Source organism: Peromyscus californicus, unplaced genomic scaffold (assembly GCF_007827085.1).
Source record: "Peromyscus californicus insignis strain IS unplaced genomic scaffold, ASM782708v3 Scaffold_12__1_contigs__length_115047231, whole genome shotgun sequence".
Lineage (NCBI taxonomy): Eukaryota > Metazoa > Chordata > Mammalia > Rodentia > Cricetidae > Peromyscus > Peromyscus californicus.
Window position 1 is genome coordinate 3,544,013 of NW_026294413.1, and position 24,478 is coordinate 3,568,490.

General features: G+C 49.8%; 1 protein-coding gene across 7 annotated transcripts in view; it reads left to right on the top strand.

Annotated features, from left to right (window-relative positions):
- Window positions 1-24,478, top strand: part of Stk24 (serine/threonine kinase 24) — a 103,220-nt gene that overhangs the window by 65,760 nt on the left and 12,982 nt on the right. For all 7 annotated transcript variants that reach the window (XM_052732449.1, XM_052732444.1, XM_052732445.1 and 4 more), the window contains 4 exons: window positions 11,487-11,543; window positions 18,709-18,817; window positions 19,020-19,177; window positions 24,082-24,267. In XM_052732449.1, the coding sequence (XP_052588409.1) occupies window positions 11,487-11,543; window positions 18,709-18,817; window positions 19,020-19,177; window positions 24,082-24,267 (510 nt within the window). The remainder of the gene's footprint in view (window positions 1-11,486; window positions 11,544-18,708; window positions 18,818-19,019; window positions 19,178-24,081; window positions 24,268-24,478) is intronic.

The following is a 24,478-nucleotide window of genomic DNA, read 5'->3' on the forward strand; positions in this document are numbered from 1 at the left end:
TATTTTAACCCTTGCAGAGTATCTGCCATTCATTCACTCACATAACATTAATTTATTGAGTGTTCTCAGGGTGGCCTACCTCAATCCCCACTGTGCTGGAATTGCAGGCCTGAGCCGGGATTCTTTGCATCTCTTAGGGTTTGTAGTTATGCTGCTGTGGGGTCTGTGGTGTGGAAAGATTAGGATGGTTCCGGGTTCTTGCGTGGTCTCAGCATTCCCACGCTGTTAGGCTTGCTTTCTAGGAGGTGCTGGAGCCCTCTGCAGGCCTCGCCCCTTCTTTTCCTGTGCCGTGTGGACCTTGTTAATAAAAGACAGAGTGAACTGGACCGTCAGTCACGAATGCCAGGTTATTAAAAGAATTTAATATTGTACCAAATCTTCTATTACTTGGCCTAATGTCATAACAGATTTGTTACTCCTTTTCCTGGTTTCTGCCAAGTGTGCCTCCATTTATGGTCAGGAATTAAACTTGTTCGCCGGCAGAGCTGTGGACAAGAGGGCACGTGTTAGCATCTTTCTGCTTCTCCTCTGACCGAACAGTTGCTGGGTTCTCTAACTTGCCATTGGACTTGTTACAAATGTGCACAGAGAACTCCATTTTTAATTTTGTGAGTTGGATGATGAGTAGGGTCTTTGATTTACTGTTGGGGTTTTAGTTGAGGCCCCCGGAGTGTATTGAGCTGGGGCTTGTTTCTGTCTTATGGAAAACACGAGGCAGATGTCCCTAGTGTGTTCAAGGTGTGGTCTTCCCCACAGGTGGCCCTTCTAGGGATTTGCTTTTTGAAAACTGCCAGGTGAATTTCGTGTGTGAAGAAAGCTCTAGACTCCCAGGCCAGCACCCTCCTGATAGTTAGAGCTGTGCATGGTTTCCGTGTGTTTGGATCCAAAGGCAGGCCTCTGTGACCCTTGGCCTCAGGTGACTGCAGGGCCTGCCCCAGGGGTAGATATGGCTACCATGTAGAGGGAACATGAAGTGGCCTCACCCCAGAACCACTTAGATGGAGCGAAGCAAAGACAATGACCTCAGTGTGGGCTCTGAGGGTTGGTGGGAGTAAGGCCAGTCAGCTGGGCTTGGTGAACACAGCAAAAGTCACATCTGGAGCCGGAGGGGAAAGGTCAGGGCTAGTTTCCTGGTCTACAGAGCAAGTTCCAGGACAGTAGGACTGTTGCACAGAGAAACCCTGTTTCGAAAAACCGAAAAAGGGGAATTAAACTGTCTTTACTGGGTAAGGAGGAGGAGGGGACATGGCTAGTTTCAGGGTCTCACCATGGCACTGTTGTAGGCACTAAGTCAATAGGTTCTGTGTGGTTGGTGGTGCTGCTCAGTACATGCTCTAAGGGCCATGGGGAGCCATCAGCCAGCTACGTCTCAGTTCCTGAAAGTCCTGAAAGTGAAACTCTTTCTAGTCACTTTGGGTGGCCATGGAGACAAGAAGGATCCCTGACCACCAGTCCGTCTAGCCAGTTGAGCTCCAGCTTCAGTGTGAGACCCTGTCTCAGAAATAAGGTGAAGGGCCAGTCAGCTAGCTCAGCAGGCAAAGCTCTTTCTGCTAAGCTTGATGACTTGAGTCTATTCCCTGGGACCCACTTGGTAGACCCAGCTCTTGTGTGTATAGTCCTCTGACTTTCACACGTCTGCTGTGGTGCAAGTGTACATGTATGCACGTGTTTGTGCTTCCATACAAAGTAAATGTAATAAAAAGAGTTCTAATCTTTACGAGAAGCATGATCTATTGATGAGGGCACAGGGTGTTGATCTCTGGCCTCCGAATCCATTGTCTTATTTAGGGTTTCTATTGCTCTGAAGAGACATCATGACCACGACAGCTTTTATGAAGGAACATGTAATTGAGTGGATTACAGTTTCAGAGTTTCAGTCCATTATCATCATGATAGGACAGGGCCACATGCAAGCAGACGTGGTCCTGGAGAGGTAGGTAGCTGAGAATCCTACATCTTGCAGGCAACAGGAAATAGGCTGACACTGGGTGGTATCCTGAGCATAGGAAACTTAAAATCTGCCCCTGCTGTGACACATTTTACCTAACAAGGCCATGCCCACTCAGGAAAGCCACATCTCCTGATAGTGCCACTCTCTGTGAGATTATGGGGGCCAGTTACATTCAGACTACCACATCCATGTACACACACATGCACCCCTCACTCTGCTCTCTGTTATTCAATGCATCTAGGAAGTTCCATCACCCAGGATACTAAGATGAGGTTGTACATTCAAGGCTAGCCTTGGCTACATAGTAAGACTCTGAAACATATAAACATACTTGAAAAGTCAAGCTGACAGTGTCTAATGCAGGTAATTAGCTTACCTCTGTATTTCATAGGAAGTTTTCACTAGAAATGGCATAGAGTACTCTGTTTGCCGAGGTTGGGGAGTCCATCAGTGTGCATGGCTAGCGCGCCCTGGCCATTGCTCGTGTAACTGCTTCAGTTCACAGCATCTGTTCCTGTGGCGCCAGGCCACCCTCTCTGCATGTTTGGGCGCCCACACCTGTACTCCCAAGGATGGGAAGAAGGTGCGAGGGATGAGCCAGCAGGTAAGGCAAGAGGTGGGTTGTCCACAGAATCCGTTACAAGGCTGAGCGAGGGGCTGGCACGCCGGCTGTCAGGGCTGCTGCCTCTTGAGCTTCTGTGTCTCAGGAGTTCAAGCTGTCTGGTGGTTTGTGGTAGAGAATGTGTGGTTTGGGTGAGACTTGGCTTGTGTGTGGACTCCTGGTTTGCTGTGGGCATCACAGGGTTTGTAGTGTGGAAGGCAGGTAAAGGAACAGACGCGGCACCTCTGAGCTGTTAGGGGAAGGAGCGCGCACTGTGGACTTTGTTCCTGGTTCTCAGGTCATAGAGGGAGATCCGACACTGCCGTGTAGGGCTGTGGTGTACCCTGCCGTGTAGGGCTGTGGTGTGGACCTCGGTGTGGCTTTCTGGTTAGGAGTGACAGCCAGGGAGAAGGCAGGAGGCCTGGGGCAGGCCTGAGGAGGAAGCTGGGGTGACTGGCAGGGCTTGGAAGCTCCTGAGACAGGGTGTGTGGTAGGTCGAATCTTAACCCTACTACACAGCTTGTTACAGAAGGCTTAGTTCTAGTGAGGCGACAGGCTGTGGTTCAGGTGGCCCCGCAGTGTGCTCAGGCATGTGGCTGGATGATGTCTGTTAGATGTACAGAGTGGATTGCCAGGAGCAGGCCCTTTTCCTAAGACTTCTCAGAGGCACCATGCTAGGTTTTCAATGCTGTACTGGTACCTGGGCAATGTGTTAAGCATGGTAGTGCTAGATTGTAACTCCAGCCCTAGACATGGAGACAGGAGGGTCAGGGTTATTCCCAGCTATACAGCAAGTTTGAGACCTTCCTAGGCAAGGTGAGCCTTTGTTTCAAAAACCCAAAAGCAAATGGAGAAACAGAAAAAAATCCCAACTCTAAAACAAGCCAGAACAAACTCGTTGGGAGTTGGCTCCAGGGTTAAGAGTCAAGAGTTTATCTGTGTGTGATGACCCCGCCTCCTTGTTTATCTGTGTGTGATAATCCACCACTGCTGGATGCAGTAGCCCCGCCTCCTTGGCTGGATGTGATAAACATGCTGAGCTTGGTGCTGTGGTTTCTGAGAGCTCAGTCCACTTGGCCTCAGTTTTTCTCTGTCCATGTGTCTGTCTTCTCTTCATTCGCTCATTGCCCCCTCAGGTCCATCCCTGGAGTCGTTCTAGACAGGGTACATGACTCTTTGGTGTGTGAAGAAGTTCAGCTGTACATTAAGAAAATACAAATACTTCCTGAGCTACTTTCTCTTTTTCCCTACATAAGGAGCAGTCAGTGACTGTTGCCTGCCTTAGTTTGTGGGATGCCACATCGGAGCATATGGTGAGTGGTCCTAGTTGCCAAAATTGGAAAAATGAGGCGCTTCAAAGTATGAAATTTATAGAGTGACACCACAAAGCAATACCTGAACAGTTTGACTTGTAGAATTTTGATGGGTGTCAGTCAAAATACAGGTGCATCCAAATTACAATGAAACTCACATCAGATTGTGTGTATAAGATGTGTGCAAAGCATTAAATGAGGTGTATTCATGCTTGAACTCTTCTGTAAGATCTCTTATTACACTTGTGTAAATATTCTAAAATCCGACAAGAGAAATCCCAAACACATCTGACCTCAAGCTTTTTCCAGTGTTGGATATTCAGTGTGTACCACAAATTAGGTGGTTCCAACAGGTCTATCAACCCATAGTTCTGGAGGCTGGAAGTCTGCAGCCATGGCTCAGCAGGGTTGTTTGTTTGTGTTCTCACAAGATCTCACTATGTGCTTGTGTCCCGATATGTTTTTCTAATGACACCATACACATTGAGTTACTGCCACCATAATACTCTCAGTTTTGCACAGTTTTCCCCTTTAAAGATGCTGTCTCCAAATACAGCCATGTTCCGGGGTACTGGGGGGAGGGTAGTGTAGCTCCCTGTGTTCAGCAGGCTAGGCACAGCCACCCACCCCAGTATGCCAGGTACAGAAAGAGTAACAGTGAATGCCAGAGAGAAGAGATTTAGCAAATGCTTGCCTTGGGAGGGGGAACAGATAAAGGGGTTCAGTGACCCCCAAGTTACTCTTTGGGGTCCTGGCCTGGGTTTTAGGTTTAAAAAGAGGAAGAACTGTGGCCAAGGGCAAGGAGGATATGTAATTAAGTAGTCTGGCTGGTCTTCAACTCAGATACCGTTCTGCAGAATAGTCCAAAAGCTATCATGGTGCCATCTCTGAGGGACCAGCCTCGTCCTGTGAAAGGGTGGACTTTGTCCTGGAGCACAATCTGCTCATCACAGGTAAGTATCCTGTGAGGTGGCTGCAGGCTTAGGACAGCCTTTTCTGCTTCTGGACTGAAAGGGAGATGAGGTAGGGCAGGTGTCACTGGCTTTGAGATGAATGATTTCCCTGTCAACATGAATCAAGCAGGAGTCTGACAAAGTAGGCCAGAGTTGCCTGGGTTTTCAGGGTCAAAGCCTGGGCTGTATCAGCCCTGGAAGTCTGGGTTTCATACCCTGTTCTCATGTACTAACTAAAGACACAGTAGTGAGAGGCAGAGAAGGGAGGGGACTAGGGCGTTCATCAGTGACTCCCAACCCCACCCCATCGCCTCATGTCTGCCTTTGAGCCTGGGCACTGACATGTTAGACTTAAAAATGGAAGGCAAGAAGCACACACAGCTAAGCGGTTCTTGTGAGAGGTATGGTCTTCCCCGTCATGGACCCCCAGATTGTCTGAGCTCCAGTGTGTCTTGCAAGACAGCCTGATGAATTGTCAGTGTGAAATCTCTTCCTGTCAGACAAGTTCCTCCTTCTGACTGGCATGAGATACCTGGGAAAATTTAATTGTTTGGGGTCTGTTATTTCAGTGGTCTGATAGGATGAAGTGTCTCTCTAAAATATCTTCTCTCCTTCCAAGACTGTGACAGACAAACAGAAAATGAAGGTAGAAATGCCAGGTCATCTGCTTCTAATTACCTTGTAGGCGGTGAGGATCAGTGTTTGTTTGTTTTTTTTAAAAGCAAATATAGCTTCTGAGTGCCTATTAGATGGTGAAGTGGGGGTGGGGGGTGTCTTAGTGGAAAAACATTAATTGGGGTGGCTTACAGTTCAGAGTTGAGTCCATTATCGTCCTGGTAAGACATATACAGTGTTGGAGAGGTAGCTGAGAATTCCACATCTTGCACAGGCAGCAGGAAGCGGTCTGTCTCACTGGGTGTAGCTTGAGCATAGGAGACCTCAAAGCTCACCCACACTGACACACTTCCTCTAACAAGGTCACATCTACTAAAACAAAGCCACGCCTCCTAATAGTGCCATTCCCTTTCCGGGCCGTTTTCTGTTAAACCAGCAGAGGGGCATGAAGTTAATACCTGTGACCTGTGCACTTGGGGGGGGACTGGGGTGGGAGGACTCTGAGGTCCAGGACTGTGAGCTATGATGAGTCTACTTTAAAACATAACCTCCCAGCCAACACTACCCACAGCAGCAGAAACAGATGTGCCGATGATGGGCTGGGGTGGGCACTTTCCCACACTGCTGGAGTCTGTACTGACAGGTCAGCTTCCTGTTACAATCCCGTCAGTTCTGATGGGAGAATGACCGTCACTGACTCCTGATTGATCTCACAATGGAACAATCTGATGTCTATAGGGCTTGGATTAGTTATGGCAAGGGAGACAAAACCCTTCATGGGTTTCTAGAGATGGTCTGTAGAAAAATTTCAGTTGAAAGGAAGGTGTGCCCCAGTGAGTAGGGCATTAGCATTTGGATAAGTGAGTGGAAAGATTTTATAGTGTATGTGTGTGTGTGTACATGTACACACATGTGCACAGACCATTTCTCTGAGGGTATACAAGACACTATGATAATTTTGTAGTCATGTGACTGGCAGTTTGGGGGCTGTGGGTGGCAGGGAAGCTTCTCACTATATATGAATTTGGTGCTTTAAAAATAATTTTTGACTTCTAAGAAGTGATCTTATTTCCCTTATGCAAAAGGTCATTGGTGATTTACATGGAAGTTTCCTTAAAAAATAAAATTATTCAGGTAAATTTTGGTGTTGTCATTGAAGCCTGATTGTGTGTTTTCTGGCATTCAGGTCTCACTGAGGCAGGTTTTTCTGAGGTCAGTGGTCCATCTGCCTCCTCCTCCTGAGTAGTGCTAGCTTGGGCTTTCTTCCCCAGAGCAGGACTCCTCAGTCTTCCTTACCCTGATGCTTCTGGTGCAGATGAGTCATTTTTCAGGTTTCATTTTGCTGTGAACTGTTTGGTCTTGTTAATTGGGCCAATTTGGTTTCACCAGGTTATTTCCAGGCATTTGTGGGTGATGATGTGACTGATGTTCAGCGTGTGCTTAGTGAACCTCACAGAGTGCTTTCATTATCCCTCTTTATCACACAAATAACTGAGGGTGTGTGTGTGTGTGTGTGTGTGTGTGTGTGTGTGTGTGTGTGCATGGACTAGAACTAGAACTTTGTGGCCCAGGCTCATCACCTGCCTGGAACTCATCATGCAGCACAGGCTGGCCTTGATCTCATGGTGGTCTGTGTGCCTCAGTCCCCCTAGTTCTGGCATTACGGGGTGAGCCACCATCCAGGCCCAGGTTGGAGCTCAGGCTTTAAGTGACTTGACTTCCAGCTTCATTTCAGTTTGCAGTGGCCTGGGGAGTGGGAATTGTTGAGTTGGCTTTCTGATGGGAAATGTTCTTTGGGGTAGCTGTTGTGTGTGAATTGATGTGTGCAGATTTTTCCTTGTCATTCATTCTTCCATAGTGATTACACTGCTGTAGAGGTTGTTTAACCTAGAGGGTGTAAAGGGTGTGGGAAGCTGTCTGCAGTGTGTGTGTGTGTTCCATGTAGACAGGCCATTTGCATGCGGGACTGTGTGACACCGGCCTGGGTCCTGGCACCCATGGATATGGAAGGACAGGTGTCCCTTATGTCGGCTTCTCCTTGGGTTGTGGGTGGAACTGATGAGGCTCCCAGCCCTTAGCCAGCGCCAGGTCCCCCTCTAGTGTTGGTGTTGAGAACGAGTCTGTGGGTTACAGACTGCAGGATTGTGCGTGACTGTTCAGGGTGGATGTGCACAACAGTGTGTTCTAAACACAGGTTCTCACTTGTGTTATTGGATCTGCTCTCTAGCAAGGGCCGTGATATATAAAGTGCATTCTGTTGCCTTAAGGCTCCGCCCTCCCTTGGCCTCTCCCACCCTTACCATTCTCCTTCACATAGTCCCTTGTTAGAGTTGTGTCTTGTTGACCAAGATCTCTGTATAACTGTGGATTCAGAGCTTCCCCGGAGCCCAGCAGGCGCCTGTAGGTAGTTCTTCTCAGCTGTTCCTATGTCTGCAGCATCTCTTATGCCAGATGAACCAGGTTTATTGCCCACCCCCCAGTAGGCAAGAGAAACTGCAGTTGGGTGTTATTCTGGTCTGGTGGGGGGCCAGAGGAGGTGAGGAGGCATTGTGAGCTGAGAGGAAAAGCTTGGAAGACAGGTTGGGGGCGGGTGTTGGTGAGTGTCTGCTGGGGAGAGGTGAGGGAGAGCTGGTGAGTGTCTGTCTGCTGGGGAGGGTGAGGGAGAGCTGGTGAGTGTCTGCTGGGGAGAGGTGAGGGAGAGCTGGTGAGTGTCTGTCTGCTGGGGAGGGTGAGGGAGAGCTGGTGAGTGTCTGTCTGCTGGGGAGGGTGAAGGAGAGCTGGTGAGTGTCTGCTGGGGAGGGTGAGGGAGAGCTGGTGAGTGTCTGTCTGCTGGGGAGGGTGAGGGAGAGCTGGTGAGTGTCTGCTGGGGAGAGGTGAGGGAGAGCTGGTGAGTGTCTGCTGGGGAGAGGTGAGGGAGAGCTGGTGAGTGTCTGTCTGCTGGGGAGGGTGAGGGAGAGCTGGTGAGTGTCTGCTGGGGAGGGGTGAGGGAGAGCTGGTGAGTGTCTGCTGGGGAGGGGTGAGGGAGAGCTGGTGAGTGTCTGCTGGGGAGGGGTGAGGGAGAGCTGGTGAGTGTCTGTCTGCTGGGGAGGGTGAGGGAGAGCTGGTGAGTGTCTGCTGGGGAGGGTGAGGGAGAGCTGGTGAGTGTCTGCTGGGGAGGGTGAGGGAGAGCTGGTGAGTGTCTGCTGGGGAGGGTGAGGGAGAGCTGGTGAGTGTCTGCTGGGGAGGGTGAGGGAGAGCTGGTGAGTGTCTGCTGGGGAGGGGTGAGGGAGAGCTGGTGAGTGTCTGCTGGGGAGGGGTGAGGGAGAGCTGGTGAGTGTCTGCTGGGGAGGGTGAGGGAGAGCTGGTGAGTGTCTGCTGGGGAGGGTGAGGGAGAGCTGGTGAGTGTCTGTCTGCTGGGGAGGGGTGAGGGAGAGCTGGTGAGTGTCTGCTGGGGAGGGTGAGGGAGAGCTGGTGAGTGTCTGTCTGCTGGGGAGGGGTGAGGGAGAGCTGGTGAGTGTCTGTCTGCTGGGGAGGGTGAGGGAGAGCTGGTGAGTGTCTGCTGGGGAGGGTGAGGGAGAGCTGGTGAGTGTCTGTCTGCTGGGGAGGGGTGAGGGAGAGCTGGTGAGTGTCTGCTGGGGAGGGTGAGGGAGAGCTGGTGAGTGTCTGTCTGCTGGGGAGGGTGAGGGAGAGCTGGTGAGTGTCTGCTGGGGAGGGTGAGGGAGAGCTGGTGAGTGTCTGTCTGCTGGGGAGGGTGAGGGAGAGCTGGTGAGTGTCTGCTGGGGAGGGGTGAGGGAGAGCTGGTGAGTGTCTGTCTGCTGGGGAGGGTGAGGGAGAGCTGGTGAGTGTCTGCTGGGGAGGGGTGAGGGAGAGCTGGTGAGTGTCTGCTGGGGAGGGTGAGGGAGAGCTGGTGAGTGTCTGCTGGGGAGGGTGAGGGAGAGCTGGTGAGTGTCTGCTGGGGAGGGTGAGGGAGAGCTGGTGAGTGTCTGTCTGCTGGGGAGGGTGAGGGAGAGCTGGTGAGTGTCTGCTGGGGAGGGGTGAGGGAGAGCTGGTGAGTGTCTGTCTGCTGGGGAGGGTGAGGGAGAGCTGGTGAGTGTCTGCTGGGGAGGGGTGAGGGAGAGCTGGTGAGTGTCTGCTGGGGAGGGTGAGGGAGAGCTGGTGAGTGTCTGCTGGGGAGGGTGAGGGAGAGCTGGTGAGTGTCTGCTGGGGAGGGTGAGGGAGAGCTGGTGAGTGTCTGCTGGGGAGGGGTGAGGGAGAGCTGGTGAGTGTCTGCTGGGGAGGGTGAGGGAGAGCTGGTGAGTGTCTGTCTGCTGGGGAGGGTGAGGGAGAGCTGGTGAGTGTCTGTCTGCTGGGGAGGGTGAGGGAGAGCTGGTGAGTGTCTGCTGGGGAGAGGTGAGGGAGAGCTGGTGAGTGTCTGTCTGCTGGGGAGGGTGAGGGAGAGCTGGTGAGTGTCTGCTGGGGAGGGTGAGGGAGAGCTGGTGAGTGTCTGCTGGGGAGGGTGAGGGAGAGCTGGTGAGTGTCTGTCTGGGGAGGGGTGAGGGAGAGCTGGTGAGTGTCTGCTGGGGAGGGGTGAGGGAGAGCTGGTGAGTGTCTGCTGGGGAGGGGTGAGGGAGAGCTGGTGAGTGTCTGCTGGGGAGGGGTGAGGGAGAGCTGGTGAGTGTCTGCTGGGGAGGGGTGAGGGAGAGCTGTTGAGTGTGGCAGGAGGGAGAGTTAAGGCCTTGGGCTCTGCTAACCTAGGGTGCCTCTCCACTCTAGTTTTCCTCACAAAGCTGTCCCTTCTTTAGTGGTGGTGACAACTGTGGCGTTTTGGGGATTGAGGTGTAGTGAGTAGAGGCTGTGGGGAGGGCTCTGCCAGCTATCCAGGGTGACTGAGTGGCTCCTAAGCTTGCTCACCTGCCAGTTCCCAGGGCAGGTTAGCCTCTCTGGAGAGAGCCCCATGTCCCAGTTGTTGAGGCTGTGGAGAGCAGGGCGAGGAGACGCGGGCGCCTTGGACATACCCTCACAGGGTCTTGAGGAATTAGCGGCCTCAGTGTTTCTGAGGTGCTGCTGCTCTGCTGGCCTTGTGTTGGGCAGTGTCCTGGTTATGCTGGTCCAGGAGGCTCGTCCTCTACATCTTCTCGGCCTTCATGCTGCAGAGCTCGGCTGTTATGTTGAAATGGATCTGAAATGAGTGCCAGACAGAGAGACGGTAGTTGATCCAAGGCAAGGAGAGAAGGCAGGTGGAGCCCCAAAAGCTCAATCCTTGTGTGGGGACCATATGGTGGTAGGCGGGAGGGGACCTCCATGGTGCCTCCACTGTCCTGGAAGGACAGGAGCTTAGAAAGGGAACTTTTGTTTGTCCACCCCACCCTACCCCACCCTAGCGAGTACAGGAACCCCATGAGGAAGTAAGCTGTAAAAACTGTTAGGCATATTGATCACTCTGTACCCTTAGGGCATTGGTTCCAGGACTCACTTTGGTTCCCAAACCTGCAGATGGGCACTCTGGAGGGCAGAGTGTGAGGGCAGAGTAGTGTCTAGAGCACCCTGGGAGACAGTCACACTGGTAAGGCGGGACTTAAGAGAGCATTTGATGACTTTGGGTGTGCCAGAAACTGGCGGCCTTTCTACAGGAGTGGATCCAAGGCTGCCTTAGGTCCTATGAGGTGCTCCCCCGCTTTGTTCATGGGGGTCTGGAGAAGCTGGGCTGCTTTGATCTGTTGGGGTTGGGGGAAGCAGGGTGATGATGCTGGACAGAAGTGTCCTGTTCCTCTCTGTGTGCTACACACAAACCCTGACTTGGTTCCAGGTTCTCAAACTGGGCTGTGTGAGGGCACCCCGGAGAGTAGGTTCAAGATGGAAATGCCCTCAGTCCTGTTCTCCAGCAGGGGCAGGGCTCCAGGCCGCTCCTGCCCGTAAGATAATGCAGGAGGGTTTTATGTGCGTAGTGGTTTTCTGTCTGGTTGTCATTTACACACTGTGCTTTGGTGTTATAAAATGTGTAAGTCTAAAATAATAACAAAATATTCTTTCCAATTCAATACTTTTTCTAGTTTTGTTTTAAAACTAACTTTCCCCTTTTTCTTCTGCTTCTGTAGGACACTAAATTATGGATAATAATGGAATATCTTGGTGGAGGCTCTGCCCTGGATCTAGTAAGTATCATTGTCGCTGTGTAACACACACCTCAGCCTGTTCCACTGTGGCTGTGCAGCACACACACTTCAGCCTGTTCCACTGTGGCTGTGTAACACACACCTCAGCCTGTTCCACTGTGACTGTGCAGCACACACCTCAGCCTGTTCCACTGTGGCTGTGTAACACACACACCTCAGCCTGTTCCACTGTGACTGTGCAGCACACACACCTCAGCCTGTTCCACTGTGACTGTGTAACACACACCTCAGCCTGTTCCACTGTGGCTGTGTAACACACACCTCAGCCTGTTCCACTGTGGCTGTGCAGCACACACCTCAGCCTGTTCTTTCTTGTGTTGGTTTGAACAGGAATTTTGGGTCCATTTCACTTCTTCCTTAAGGAAGCATAAAGCTATTCCTACCCTGTTGTATTCTTATACAGAACATAAAATTATAGGGCGCTTTGAAAGCTCTGCGGGGAGGGTTGTTTCATTACAAACCAGAAAATTAATCTGTAGCAGCAATGAAAGCTTTGGCCTGGAGTTCATTGTTTGTCTTAGAGCACTTGGCTAGTGTATTTTTCAGACCAAAATCATCAACCTCTGGTGGAGTGGCTGTTACTTCTGTAATGGCCGCCATGTTTTTTCCCTTCAGGGTTTTTTTTTTTAAATTTAATTTTATATGTATGGTTGTTGGACCTGCATATACGTCCGTACACAGCTTCAGTGCCTAGTGCCTGCAGAGTCCAGAAGAGGGCTTTAGATCCCCGGAGCTGAAGTGACGCCTCTGGAGGTGCTGGCGAGGGAACCCACGTGTTCTTTTAGAGCAGCAAGCACCGTGTGTGGCTGAGCGTCTCTGCAGCCTTCTGTCTCGGTCTTACGTCTCAGATGGGAACGGCTCTCAGCATCAGCTCCTCCCGCTTTCCTTTCCAGGTCAGGAACAGAATGTGATTATTGGGGATGGCAGTGGGTGCTGGAGCAGCGGCCATCCGCCAGGGCGCCCACGCACGGCCATCTCTGATCTTGCCAGTGCCTGTGCTGCATCAGAACAGACCTAACCCAGTATTCTCTTCCTCTGGAGAGAATAGTGCCCTTTACAGCCAGCCCACAGAGAGGGCCGAGGATGTTAGGAGGAGATGTTTAGTTCACATAGGGCTTTGTGAGCACCCCCAGAGAACCAGCCCCGTGAAGTGCCCCTCCTGTTAACTGGCACACTGTTGCCCAGCACTTGTCTTCTGTTTCCATTGTGTCCATGCGTTAAAAGTAACGTGAGTTCGAGGCCAGCCTGGTCTATAGAGTGAGTTCCAGGACAGCCAGGGCTACACAGAGAGACCCTGTCTTGACCCCCCCCCCCCCAAAAAAAAAAAAAGTTATGTAGTTGGGGGCTGAGGAGATCAGTGTCAGCTGGCAAAGTGCTTGTCATGCAGGCATGAGGATCTGAGTTCAGATCCCCATCGCTCTCGTAAAGCCTGGCCCGCCCCAGAGGTGCACGTCTGTCCCAGGGTGGCAAGGCACAGACAGGAAGAGCCCTGGGCTCCCTGTCAGCTGATCTAACCAATCAGTGAGAGACCTGGTGTCACAAAGATGTGGATGGTACCCAGTGTTGATTGCTGGACTCCAGACAAGCACAGATTCACACAGCATGTACAGACAACACACACGCACCAAAATTCATGCGATTGCACTCTTCAGACCTCTGTACATGGGAGTCTTGTGAGTGGTGACCCCCAGTTGGCCGAATCCTTGATTTTAGCATTGAAGGTGAGTGTTGGATGAGAGGGTGATGGGTGAGAGCTGAAGGAAGTCTCACACAGGTTTTCTAAGGAAAGCCCCCCCCCCCCCCAACAGTTTTCTTTCCTACAATACACCACCAGGTAGTTTCCCAAGAGGAGAAACCTCTAAAACAACATGTCTCCAGAAGCTGATACACTGAGGAAATTGCACGTTGTTGTAAGCCATAGGATTGCTTAAAATACTGTTCAAAACGAAGATTTCAAGAAAAAGTCAGTATGAAACAAAGCTAAACTGTGATATTAAAATGGGAAGAAACCAGCTGAATATATTTTATGGTCCTTTCTATAAATATCTACACTGCACAAATAACTTCACTTTTTTACTCTTGAGGGTAGTACAGGAATGTAGAAAATTACTTCCTTTTGTACAGTTAGATTTCCTGTTACCACAGTGGCTTTAATTTGTGGCGGATACAGAGTTGTGTGTAGGGACCCTGTCTCTGACAGGCCGCAGAGGAGGAGTTCTCTTCGTTGAAGGCTTCCGTGTGTTCATTCTTAGCACTACAATAATTGGGTTTACTTGAATTGGTGCCTGTGTAGTTTTAGAAATCACAGTTGGAGGAAAATGCAGAACTAGCCGCTTTAAATTTTCCATGTGGTTTGAGAGTCCCAGGACTCACCATCCATGTAAACATCTTTGATGAGAAGAAAGGGCATTCCTTTTGGGATCCCTGTGAATGGGTGTGGAACGGCTGTGGCAGCTGCTGGCTGAGTGGACCCGGACCTTATGAACTCTGCTTTCTCGTCCTGGAGCCTGTCTGCCTCCAATGTGACTGTCTCTTTTCCCAGCTTTATCACATTTCTGTCATTTTTGCCCCCAAACCATCAAAGAGGAAAAAATACTTCAGTTAATGGGGTATGGTAATTATGTTTTGAAGATTGAAAACAATCAGGATTATTTTGAGAGGATCTCTTTATGCATTTTGATAAAGAGTTAATAACCAGAATATTGTTGTGAGTCAGAATGTGGGTACTGTAGCTGCATGAATGAACTTGAGGGCCTTTCCTTTGAAGAGTTCAAGCTGGCTTTATTTATTGTCTCTGTTAATTGATGTGGAGTTGGCCTGTAACTGCAGGAGCTCTTTCTGAGGGTTGCAGCTGGAGAGGTGAGCGTGTCCTGGTGTCCTGCTGTTGCAACAGCTTTTCTAAAGAAAGAGGAAAGGAAAACTGCCACCACCAAGTGCTGGATCCAGTATGAACTGGACAGGGCAGCTTAGACATCGAGAGCAATCAGTGTAAAACAGGCACGTCTTTGATTGTGAATGTGCTCAGTCTGTTGACTTTTTATTTAAAATTAATAAAACACTCTGCTGTGTCACTTATCTCTGACTGCTCCGCCGCCTCCAGCTTAGGAGTGCCTGCCATGACTTAGGAAATCATGTTCGTGCCCTGCAATCCGGGCCTTAGTAACTTGCTGCTGCTCTTGTGGAACTAGTGCTGTGGATATCGTTCTGTATAAATAAAACACTGATTGGCCAGTGGCCAGGCAGGAAGTAGGCGGGACAAGGAGAGAGGAGAATTCTGGGAAGTGGAAGGCTGAGGGAGACACTGCCAGCCGCCATGATGAGAAACAGCATGTGAAGATGCCGGTAAGCCACGAGCCATGTGGCAAGGTATAGATTTATAGAAATGGGTTAATTTAAGCTGTAAGAACAGTTAGCAAGAAGCCTGCCACGGCCATACAGTTTGTAACCAATATAAGTCTCTGTGTTTACTTGGTTGGGTCTGAGCGGCTGTGGGACTGGCGGGTGACAGAGATTTGTCCTGGCTGTGGGCAAGGCAGAAAACTCTAGCTACAAATCTGTGTGGAGATCTCACACACACACACACACACGCACACACACACACACACACACACACACACACACACACACACACACACACACACCTGCATTTTCCCTGTGTGGAGCTGCACACAGAGAAAGGAAGTGGGGAGCTGGGTGAAGGTTAGTGAAGCTCTGAGAGGGAAAGGCTTTAGCCAATTGAAAGACCAGGCAGTCTGCTGCCAAGAACCTAAGAGCCAGCCTGGGAATCTAATTATGAAGGACCTTGGCTGTGTGAAGCCTTACTTAGTCAGGCAGAGATGTTTGACAAACTTAAAAATGAATGTACAGCATTGGTTTTGAAAAAACAAGATAGAATTTTGTAGGGTGAGCTGCTGTTGGCACTCTGGATGGAAATGGATTTTCCTCCCACACATATGATCACTTAGGACTTTCCATGGTCTTGTCCAGGGGCAAGATTAGGTGTGGACATGTGTCACATTTCCATGGTGAGAACGAAGTCATCAGGCCAAATGATGGTTCTGTAGAACCCAAGAAGATGGTCTGTAGTTGGGTAACTGTGTGCCCTGATGATTCTCTGTCGAACAGAGAAAGAATGGAGGGGATGTGTGTGTGTAATGGGAAAGGTATTACAAGTTACCTATAGATGGGATATAGTCCATATTCCCGGTTCTAGTTACTTTTCTGTTGCTGTGATAAAACACCATGATTAAAAGCAACTTAAAGTTACGTTGGCTTGTGGTTCCAGGGTGAGAGTCCATCATGGCAGGGAAGCACACTGAGCAGCAGGCAGGAGCAGGCAGCTGGTTGCCCTGTGTGGCCAAATGTTGCTGATCTTGTGCTGGGCTGAGGTCCTGCTGCAGACCCAGACCCCGAGTTCTGGTGTCGAGATCAAGGGAAAGTAGAAGCACCTCTGTCTTCCCCTTGCTCTTAAGGGACTAGAGCAATGTGTTTTCTTCGTTTTGAAAATTAAAACTGGTGCATTCTGTGAACACTGAAGAGTAGACATGGAGGAAGCAGGTGCCTTGCATGTCAGTGTGTTCCATGGCCTTTGGAACAGAGGTTTGAATGTTTCCTTTAAAAAAAAAAAAAAAAAAAGAATGATGCTCTCGGTCAAATAAAAATTGGAAAAAGTAAACTCTGTGGAACAGTATGCATCGTGCTGTTCTCATCTATGGGAGCAGTGTCTTGGTTAGAATTGGCAGTCATTTCCGGGCAGGCTAGTGGACACAAGCAGTTTGACTTTCTCTGCATATATAATCTCATGAAGGATAACTGAAAGTTGCTTATACTTCTGTTCTGCTCTGCTCTGAATGAAGAAAGCCAGAGAGGCTCAAATGCTAGGCAGCCAAGAGAAGGGCCTCTGGCTGGCCTCGGTCTTTATGGTATAGACAGAGTGGGCTTCCGGGATGAGCCAGAACGCTGCACCAGGCATGAGTTGGGCTGTGATGAAGGTGACTATACTAGACAGGGTTCTCTAGAATAACAGTTTACAGAATGAATCTCTCTCTATATATAGAAAGGAGATTTATTAGAATGGCTTAAGACTGTGGTCCAGCCAATCCAACAGTGGCTGCTTATGTATGGAAGGTTCAAGAATTCAGTAGTTATTCAGTCCGCAAGGCTGGGTGCCTCATCTGGTCTTCAGTATATGCTGGAATCCTGAAGAAGTAGGCTCCAGTGACAGTGAAGGAGTGGACTTGCCAGAGGGCGAGAGCAAGCAGGTAAAGAGAGAGGCTTCCTTCTTCCATATCCTTTATATAGACTGCCAACAGAAAGTGGGACCCAGATTAGAGGTGGGACCTGGATTAAAGGCGTGTCTTCTCATCTGGAGTAGAAGTGGATCAACATGATTTAATTTTTATCATTTAATTGAATGATTTAATTAATCAGAAATCCCTCACAGGTATGCCCAGCCATTTTTGGGTTTTAGTTTATTCCATATGTAGTGAAGTTGACAACCACAGTGGCCATCACAGTGACCAGAGGCCTCCGTTGCCACCATGCCAGGCCACATGTACTTTTGGGATGTCATAAGGTATCAGGAAGTCATGAAACATGCAATGACACCCAGCTTTTCTTTTCCTTGGGAGCAAGATACATTGGTTAGCTTTGTTTTTATTTTGTAATATTTTATTTTCTATGTGAATAATGCTTTGCTTGCATGTATTTATGTGTACCATGTATGTGCTTGCAGAAGTCAGAGGGCTTTGGATCCCCTGGGACTGGAGTTCTAGATGATTGTAAACCCTCATGTGGGTACTGGGAATTGAGCCCTGGGTCCTCTGCAAGAGTACTAAATGGTCTTAACTGCTGAGCCATCTTTCCAGCTTGTGTTTTATTTTTTGATACAGTCTGAGGACATCAGAGCCCAGACTGGCCTGGAACTTGGGGCAATCCTGCTGTTACGGGCTGCCTTTTAAAGTCTGGGATTTCAGGTCTGAGCCAGCACACCTGGCAACACAGTTTTCTTTTAAAAACAGGTCCGTGTCTTCCCTTTGACTGAGGTGTATGAGCTTGGGTCTTCACTGTCTGTTCAGAAAGTCTGGTTCTCCTGACTTAGTGGACTTGCTCTGTAAGGGCTGCTATTAGGTCTTTTGTGTCTGCTGACTGTCTCGGTGCCCCGAGCTCAGTGACACGGTCTCCACAGGTGAGGGTGGATGTCTGTGTGTTGTGAACGGAGTCCCATCCTGTCTGCTACTTCCTCCCTCCCTCCCTCCCCCCTCTCTCCCTCCCTCCCGTCCATTCGTCCGTCCATCCGCCCTTTTTCTTGTCTTTGTTTTCCAAGCCAAGGTTTGTCTGTTTCTTTTTAAACATGGATGTGTACGTGTAACATTGCTTCCTTACAACTTCTTACGAGAATTGATTCTAAAGAGGCAAGAGAAACAGCTCCTAGAGTTTTTCAGAAAAAAAGCAATTACTCCCCCCAATTAGGGCTAATAAATGAATGTTTCATGTATGTATTATATAGCACATTCTGAAAGTCTTAGGGATTGGATGCTTTTACTGTGTTTTCCCCAGCAGGAAGCAGATCCCTCTAGAAAGTTCTGGGGAGAAGTAGCTTGAGGAAGGAATGGGCCTGCCACACTTCTCACATCTTGTGCTTTTGGTGGCATGGACCAATCCTGAAGGTCAGCTTGCAGGTGTAGGCAACAGGGGCTTTTAAACTGTTGTGCTACTGATGCAGGCCTTGCCTCACTCATGAAAGTATCCGTCCATCCACCGCTCCTGACTCTTGACCTGTACTCTCCACTTAGCTGCATCCCAGGCCAGCAGACATTTTCTGTAGTCCTCTCCCTCATCCGTTAGTAGATTTTATTTTTTACTTTTTTGTTTTTTTTTTTTTTGAGACAAGGTTTCACTATGTAGACCTGACTGACCTTGAACTTGCAGAGATCTTCCTGTTTCTGCCTTCTAAGTGCTGGGATTAAAGGTGTGCATATATCATGACGCCTGGCCCTTTAATAGATTTCAATTGTTTAGGCAAAATACCTGCTTTATGTGACGGTGTCTTTCATCTTGATTATCCTATCTATTTAGCATGGATTTTGTTTTTTAAACCCTGTGTAAGAGCTTCTAAGTGGCTAATGACATTTTTTCTTATTAGTTAGAACCTGGTCCTTTAGATGAAATTCAGATCGCTACTATATTACGGGAAATTCTGAAAGGACTTGATTATCTACACTCAGAGAAGAAAATCCACAGAGATATTAAAGGTAAGAGCTACTCTTGTTTTATTTCTTTGAAACACCTGAAGTGGTACAGCCCTGCACATCTGTGCTCATCAGCGGCTGTCCTGCCCACTCTGTGTGTCTGTTACCAGCCCTCATTCCCTATGGGGAGAGCATGCATGGGCTCCCAGGGTGACCCTGGGTATAACAGAGCATAATGATGTCCTCCTGCTTGGTTGTCCTGCAGCGGCCAACGTTCTGCTCTCTGAACATGGAGAGGTGAAGCTGGCTGACTTTGGAGTAGCTGGCCAGCTGACGGATACCCAGATAAAAAGGAACACTTTCGTGGGTACTCCCTTCTGGATGGCGCCTGAGGTCATTAAACAGTCAGCCTATGACTCAAAGGTGAGAGCCTGTGCTGTGGACCCACCACATCCAGATGTTTGTCCCTTTGTTTTTGCATCACGTAGCATTCCTTCTGTACCGGAGGTGGGTGTAGGTCGTGGGGTGACTCTGGCCTTGTGACCTTGGTTGGTGTCGGACGCCTTCTCCGTCTCCTGCTATGCCGCCGGCTGATGTGTTCTTCCGGCCTTCGTGGCTGTTGGATGCGGTGGGGGCAGGAAGGAGCAGGTGTGAGGGTGGGCACTTCAGCCTTCAGAGACATGCAGACCCTGGGTAGATGACGTGGGGCAGGCAGGCAGTGCCTGTGCACAGGAACACGAAGGCAGGTGGCACCTTGGCACAGCAGATGAGGGGCAGGGCCTGGACAGACCAGCCTGTTCTAGATAAGGCGTCTAGAGAAAGAATCAGAGAACACAGAGCCCATAGCAGAGTGGGGCAAGTGTAGTTCTTCGGTGATTGCGACCATTTGTTGTATTTCCAGTCTCAGGATCCATATTCCCAGAGACTCGGCGACAGCAGAAGACGGGAGTCGCCCCCGTCAGGCTGGTTGTCTGTCGGCTTCTGTCCTCCTGGTTCTTGGTCTTGTCCTTTAGTTTTCTAAAACCTTGTAGTAACCCACTCTGTTTGCTCAGGTCAATGGCCTGTGCACAGTAAACATGGTAACTCAGAGACATTTATAGATTGAACATTATTTTTTGTTTTTCTTTTCATTTATTTATTTGAATTATGTCTGTGTGGCCGGGCAGTAGTGGTGCATGCCTTTGATCCCAGCACTCAGGAGGCAGAGCCAGGCGGATCTCTGTGAGTTCGAGGCCAGCCTGGTCTAGAGAGCGAGATCCAGGACAGGCACCAAAACTACACAGAGAAACCCTGTCTCAAAAAAAACCAAACAAACAAATAAATAAATAAATATTTCTGTGTGAATGTGCTAGTATGGAAGACCAGAAGCATAGATCCCCAAGATGGAGTCGGCATCTGTAAGCTGTCTGACATGGATGCTGGGAACCTAACCAGGATTCTTGCAAGAACAGTATGTGCTCTCTTAAATGCTTAGCTATCTTTCCAGCCCCTCAAAAAAAAAAAAAAAAAAAAAAAAAAAAAAAAAAAAAAAAAAAGGACTCAGTCGCCATCCCCTTTGAAGATGTGCTCTGTAGCTGGAGTCTGACAAACCGGTGATCCTCCTAGTTAGCCTTCCGAGTGTTGTGATTGCAAGTCTGTGTTAGCATGCCAGGCTCATGCCTTTGTTTTTCTTTCTTCCTCTCTCTCTTTTTTTTTTTTTTAAATAGGACCCTCTTCCATGTGTAGCAGCAGACTCCCTGCCTCATTAAATGGTGTGTGAAGCATAGGATAACTTGCCTTTGGGACCTTGGGTCACTCTTGTAAGGTATATGCCCTTACGGCATGCCATGGTGGGTGAAGGGACAGACATCCGTTGCTCTGGCTTGAGAGAACTGGGCTGGTGTGGTGAACTCAGACGTGCGGTGGTGTGGGAGCTCGGGAAGGAACTCAGGCCCCGGGGCTTCAGGTTAGTCAGCTAGCTCTCTGCATTTGTTGTTCGTTGGTTCCTGGTCTTCTGGGAAAAGATCACCTCTGCGGCTGCTTCTCTTCTGAAGCCCATCTTCTCTCGGCCTTTCCCCCGAGTTCTGTCTTGTAGGAGTAGGTGTATGTCCACTGTTGACCATCAGTGTTCATGTCTGAGTTTTGGTAGAAGAGAGACTAGAATCTAGGCTCTTACACTACCCTGTCATTCTCTTTCGGGTGGTGTAGTAAATGAGCTTCTCAACCATGGCCCTTATGACTTGGGGCCCAGGCCACCCATTTCTGTTCTACCCATGGCCACTTCCTTCCTTGTTTCCCAGAGAGCTCTCCTGATCTTCCTGTCATGGCTCTGTGGCACAGTTCACTTTGGTTGTTTGGACTGTGGTTCTCACCCCCTTCCCTGATTTTCATTCAAACCCCCAGGTGCCACATGTCCTCAGTGTAGTAACAGACAAACAGTTGTTTGCTGGGGTTTGCTGTTAGTTATTTTGGAGACTTCATTCAGTTGATGGGCCATGGTAGTTAATTATTTGTTCTGAGGTAGAGGAAGTAATGCTGCTGGTGGAGTGCTTGGGGAGGCATCGTTTGTCTTCCTACTCACATTTGTTAGGGTAGATTGGTTTAAACATGGATCTTCATTGTGGTCTTTGATTATATGCCAAATGGCTTGGTATGCATGGACATGCCAGCTCAGTGTCACTGGGCATCAGATGCAGGCAAGGGACTGACTGCATAGGTCCTGCACAGGTCCTGGTGGAAGGCAGCTCAGCCAGGCCAGTGCTAGAAGGGGCACAGGGACGCTGGGCGTTAAAGAGCGTTATAACCTCACGTCTGTCACCCGGCTGGGTGTAGGTGTTTCATAGTTTAGGTTTTTTGACAGGGTTTCGTTATGTAGCCCAGTTTGGTCCTGAGCTTTCAGTTCCTCTGGATCAACCTCCTTAGTGCCAGGATCACACCGTGGTGTTCTTGGTTGGGCTTAGGGAATTCCAAAGAGGAATCTCAAGTTGCTTGGAGACCAGGGCTCCTCGCTGGTCACTCCACGTGGGCCTGAGGAAGCAGGGACAGCTCCTTTCGGCCTTGCTGCTTCTGCTTTTTCAGCCCCCACTTCCAAAAGCAAGTTCTCAGGCCTCTGGGTGCAGCCAGTGCACAGCTAGCCTGAAGCAGAGACCACCACCACCACGCCTTCTCATAACGGGGCAAACTGAGCTGGTTGTATGGTGCCTAGGATCTGGATAGAGATCATTGCCGAAGCCCTGTGGATGCACGGTGGTGGCGTGCTGTGCCTGAGAGTGTGGGCATAGGTGACAGCATTCACACAGACTAGAGGGCCCGCTCGAGTCAGGCCTGCCCTACTGCCCTGCATCTCATTTCCCTTTGCATGACTTTCTCACTTCTCCTTGCCGACTTCATGACTCTGACTGGGGCACTGTGGTAAGGGTTTCTGGGACTCACAAGGTTGCAGAATGGCCAGTGAAGTCCACTCCAAGTGGTTAAGGTCAGAAATTGTCCCGGTCCTGTGGTCATCTGAATAGGCCTTCTCTTGCCACCTGTGAGGGAGATGGTAGGCTGCCCCTCAGGGTCTGGACTGGTGATGAGTGGTGCAGTGACAGGAGAGAGGTGCCTCTCTCCACCACGGTTCCCGTCGTGCTCTCCGCCAGCCTGTCCTGCCTTCTGTTCGGTTTGAGTTGGTGACAGTCCTGCCCACTGTAGTTCCCGAAGACTGCTGTGCTCCTTTCGTTGCCGTGGCCATTTAAGGAATCCACTGTGCAGGGAGGTGATTGGCACATGGGCTTGGGTAGCTGGAAGCAAGGCTGAGTCTATCTGTGTCTCAAGTCAGAATCCACAGGGCCTTAGGCAGGGAATAGAGAAACACATCAAATGTCACCAGGGTGGGGTACTATGGCTGTGATAACACTGTGACCACTGCTTGGGGAGGAAAGGGTTTATTTCACCATAAAATTGACAGTCCTTCATGAAGTCAGGGCAGGAACCTGGAGATAGGAACTGGTGCAGAGACCATGGAGGGATACTGTTTATTGGTTTGCTCCTTGTGGCTTGCTTAGTTTCTTTCTCATATACCCCAGGGCCACCTGTCCAGGGGTAATGGCACCACTCGCAATGGTATGGGCCCTTCCACATCAGTCAATAATCAGGAAAAGAAAGCCTCATAGGTTTGCCTATTGGCCAGTCTCAATTGAGGTCCTTCCTAGTGAGTTGTGGATGCGTTGGTCAGCCCACCACCTCCACCGATCCCTTTTTTTCCTCTTGTCCAGTGGCAGTGCTGCTGGAACATGTGGCTGTTGTTGCCCCACACTGCCAGGGAAAGCTCCGTTTCTACTGCTCACGTGGTGGGGTTGCACACTACGGTTGAGAACTACCGGTGTTGCTAAGCTTATGTCGGTGTGTAAGCAAGCCTTGTTTGGGTGGCATAGTGAAGTACCGGGATGGGGCAGTGGGTGGCAGATGCCAAGGTTGCTTTTCTGCATCTGTCTCTCTCCCTAATGTGAGACCATGCCGTGCAACACTAGTGTTTCACCGTGTCTGTCGCTTTAGGGGGCCTTGAACTGGTACAGTCCTCCTGCCTCAGTCTTCTATGTTAAGTGTTCTATGACAACAAATGAAGTCTGTCTGGAAGTGCTAGTGATGGCTATGGTTGTATGATGGTGTGTGGAGGGCATTCTGTTAATGTTTCCATGTCTGTGTTTGGCTATCTTTATAATAACATTCTCTAGGGCTGGTAGAGGGTTTGCCCAGCTGCACGAGGCGCTAGGTTCAGTTCCCAGCACTGCAAAAGCAGTCAAACAAAACAAAACTGCTTTGAGTTCTGGGCACAGAGGTCGGCCCTTTATATACCGTTTTGTAACCACCTCCCTCTTGAAAATTGAGGGGGCGGGGTCAGGGGAAGCAGTTGTCTAATGTCCTAAGACCTCGATTGTAGAGCTGGTGTTGAAACTAAGGTAGCCACTGGAGCTGAAGAGCTGTGCACCAGGAGCTGCTCAGTGAAAGGGTGACTCTCAAGCAGCTCCTCCTGCTCATCTGCTCCTGTGTCACTGCTACAAGGACTCGACTGAGCACACCTGACAGAGTCGTGCTGCCTCCCACAGAGGTGGCCAGCCAGGGTCACTGTGTAGGATGTGGGTATTTGCTGTCTGTGTTAAAATCATGGCAAGGGCTCGTGTTTCTTATCAGTTAAAATTGTCTTTCACAACCTGAGATTGAAGCGCGTGTGCGCGCGCACACACCCACCCCCTCTACTTGTCTCCACCCCCCCCCCCCCCCCCCCCCCCCCCCCCCCCCCCCCCCCCCCCCCCTCTGCTTGTCTGAATGTACTCTTGCTCCATGCCTTAAAGATGCTTTGGTCCCTACAGGCAGACATCTGGTCCCTCGGCATCACAGCAATAGAACTGGCCAAAGGAGAGCCGCCACACTCTGAGCTGCACCCCATGAAGGTGTTATTCCTCATCCCCAAGAACAACCCTCCTACGCTAGAAGGAAACTACAGCAAACCCCTCAAGGAGTTTGTGGAGGCCTGTTTGAACAAAGAGCCGAGCTTTGTGAGTGCCCCCTTCTGTGGTCTCAACTTGGACTGAATTTGTTGTGTTGGAATTGTTTCAGCCACTGTTGGCAGCTGTCTCCATGGTTACATGTTTGCAAATGAGTTTGATTTCTTTAAATTACAGGGACTTGTTGTTGTTGTCGTCATTTTACCTTTTAGGGATGTAAGATGTAGTTATTTTAACATTTTCCAGCATCTCATACCTCATT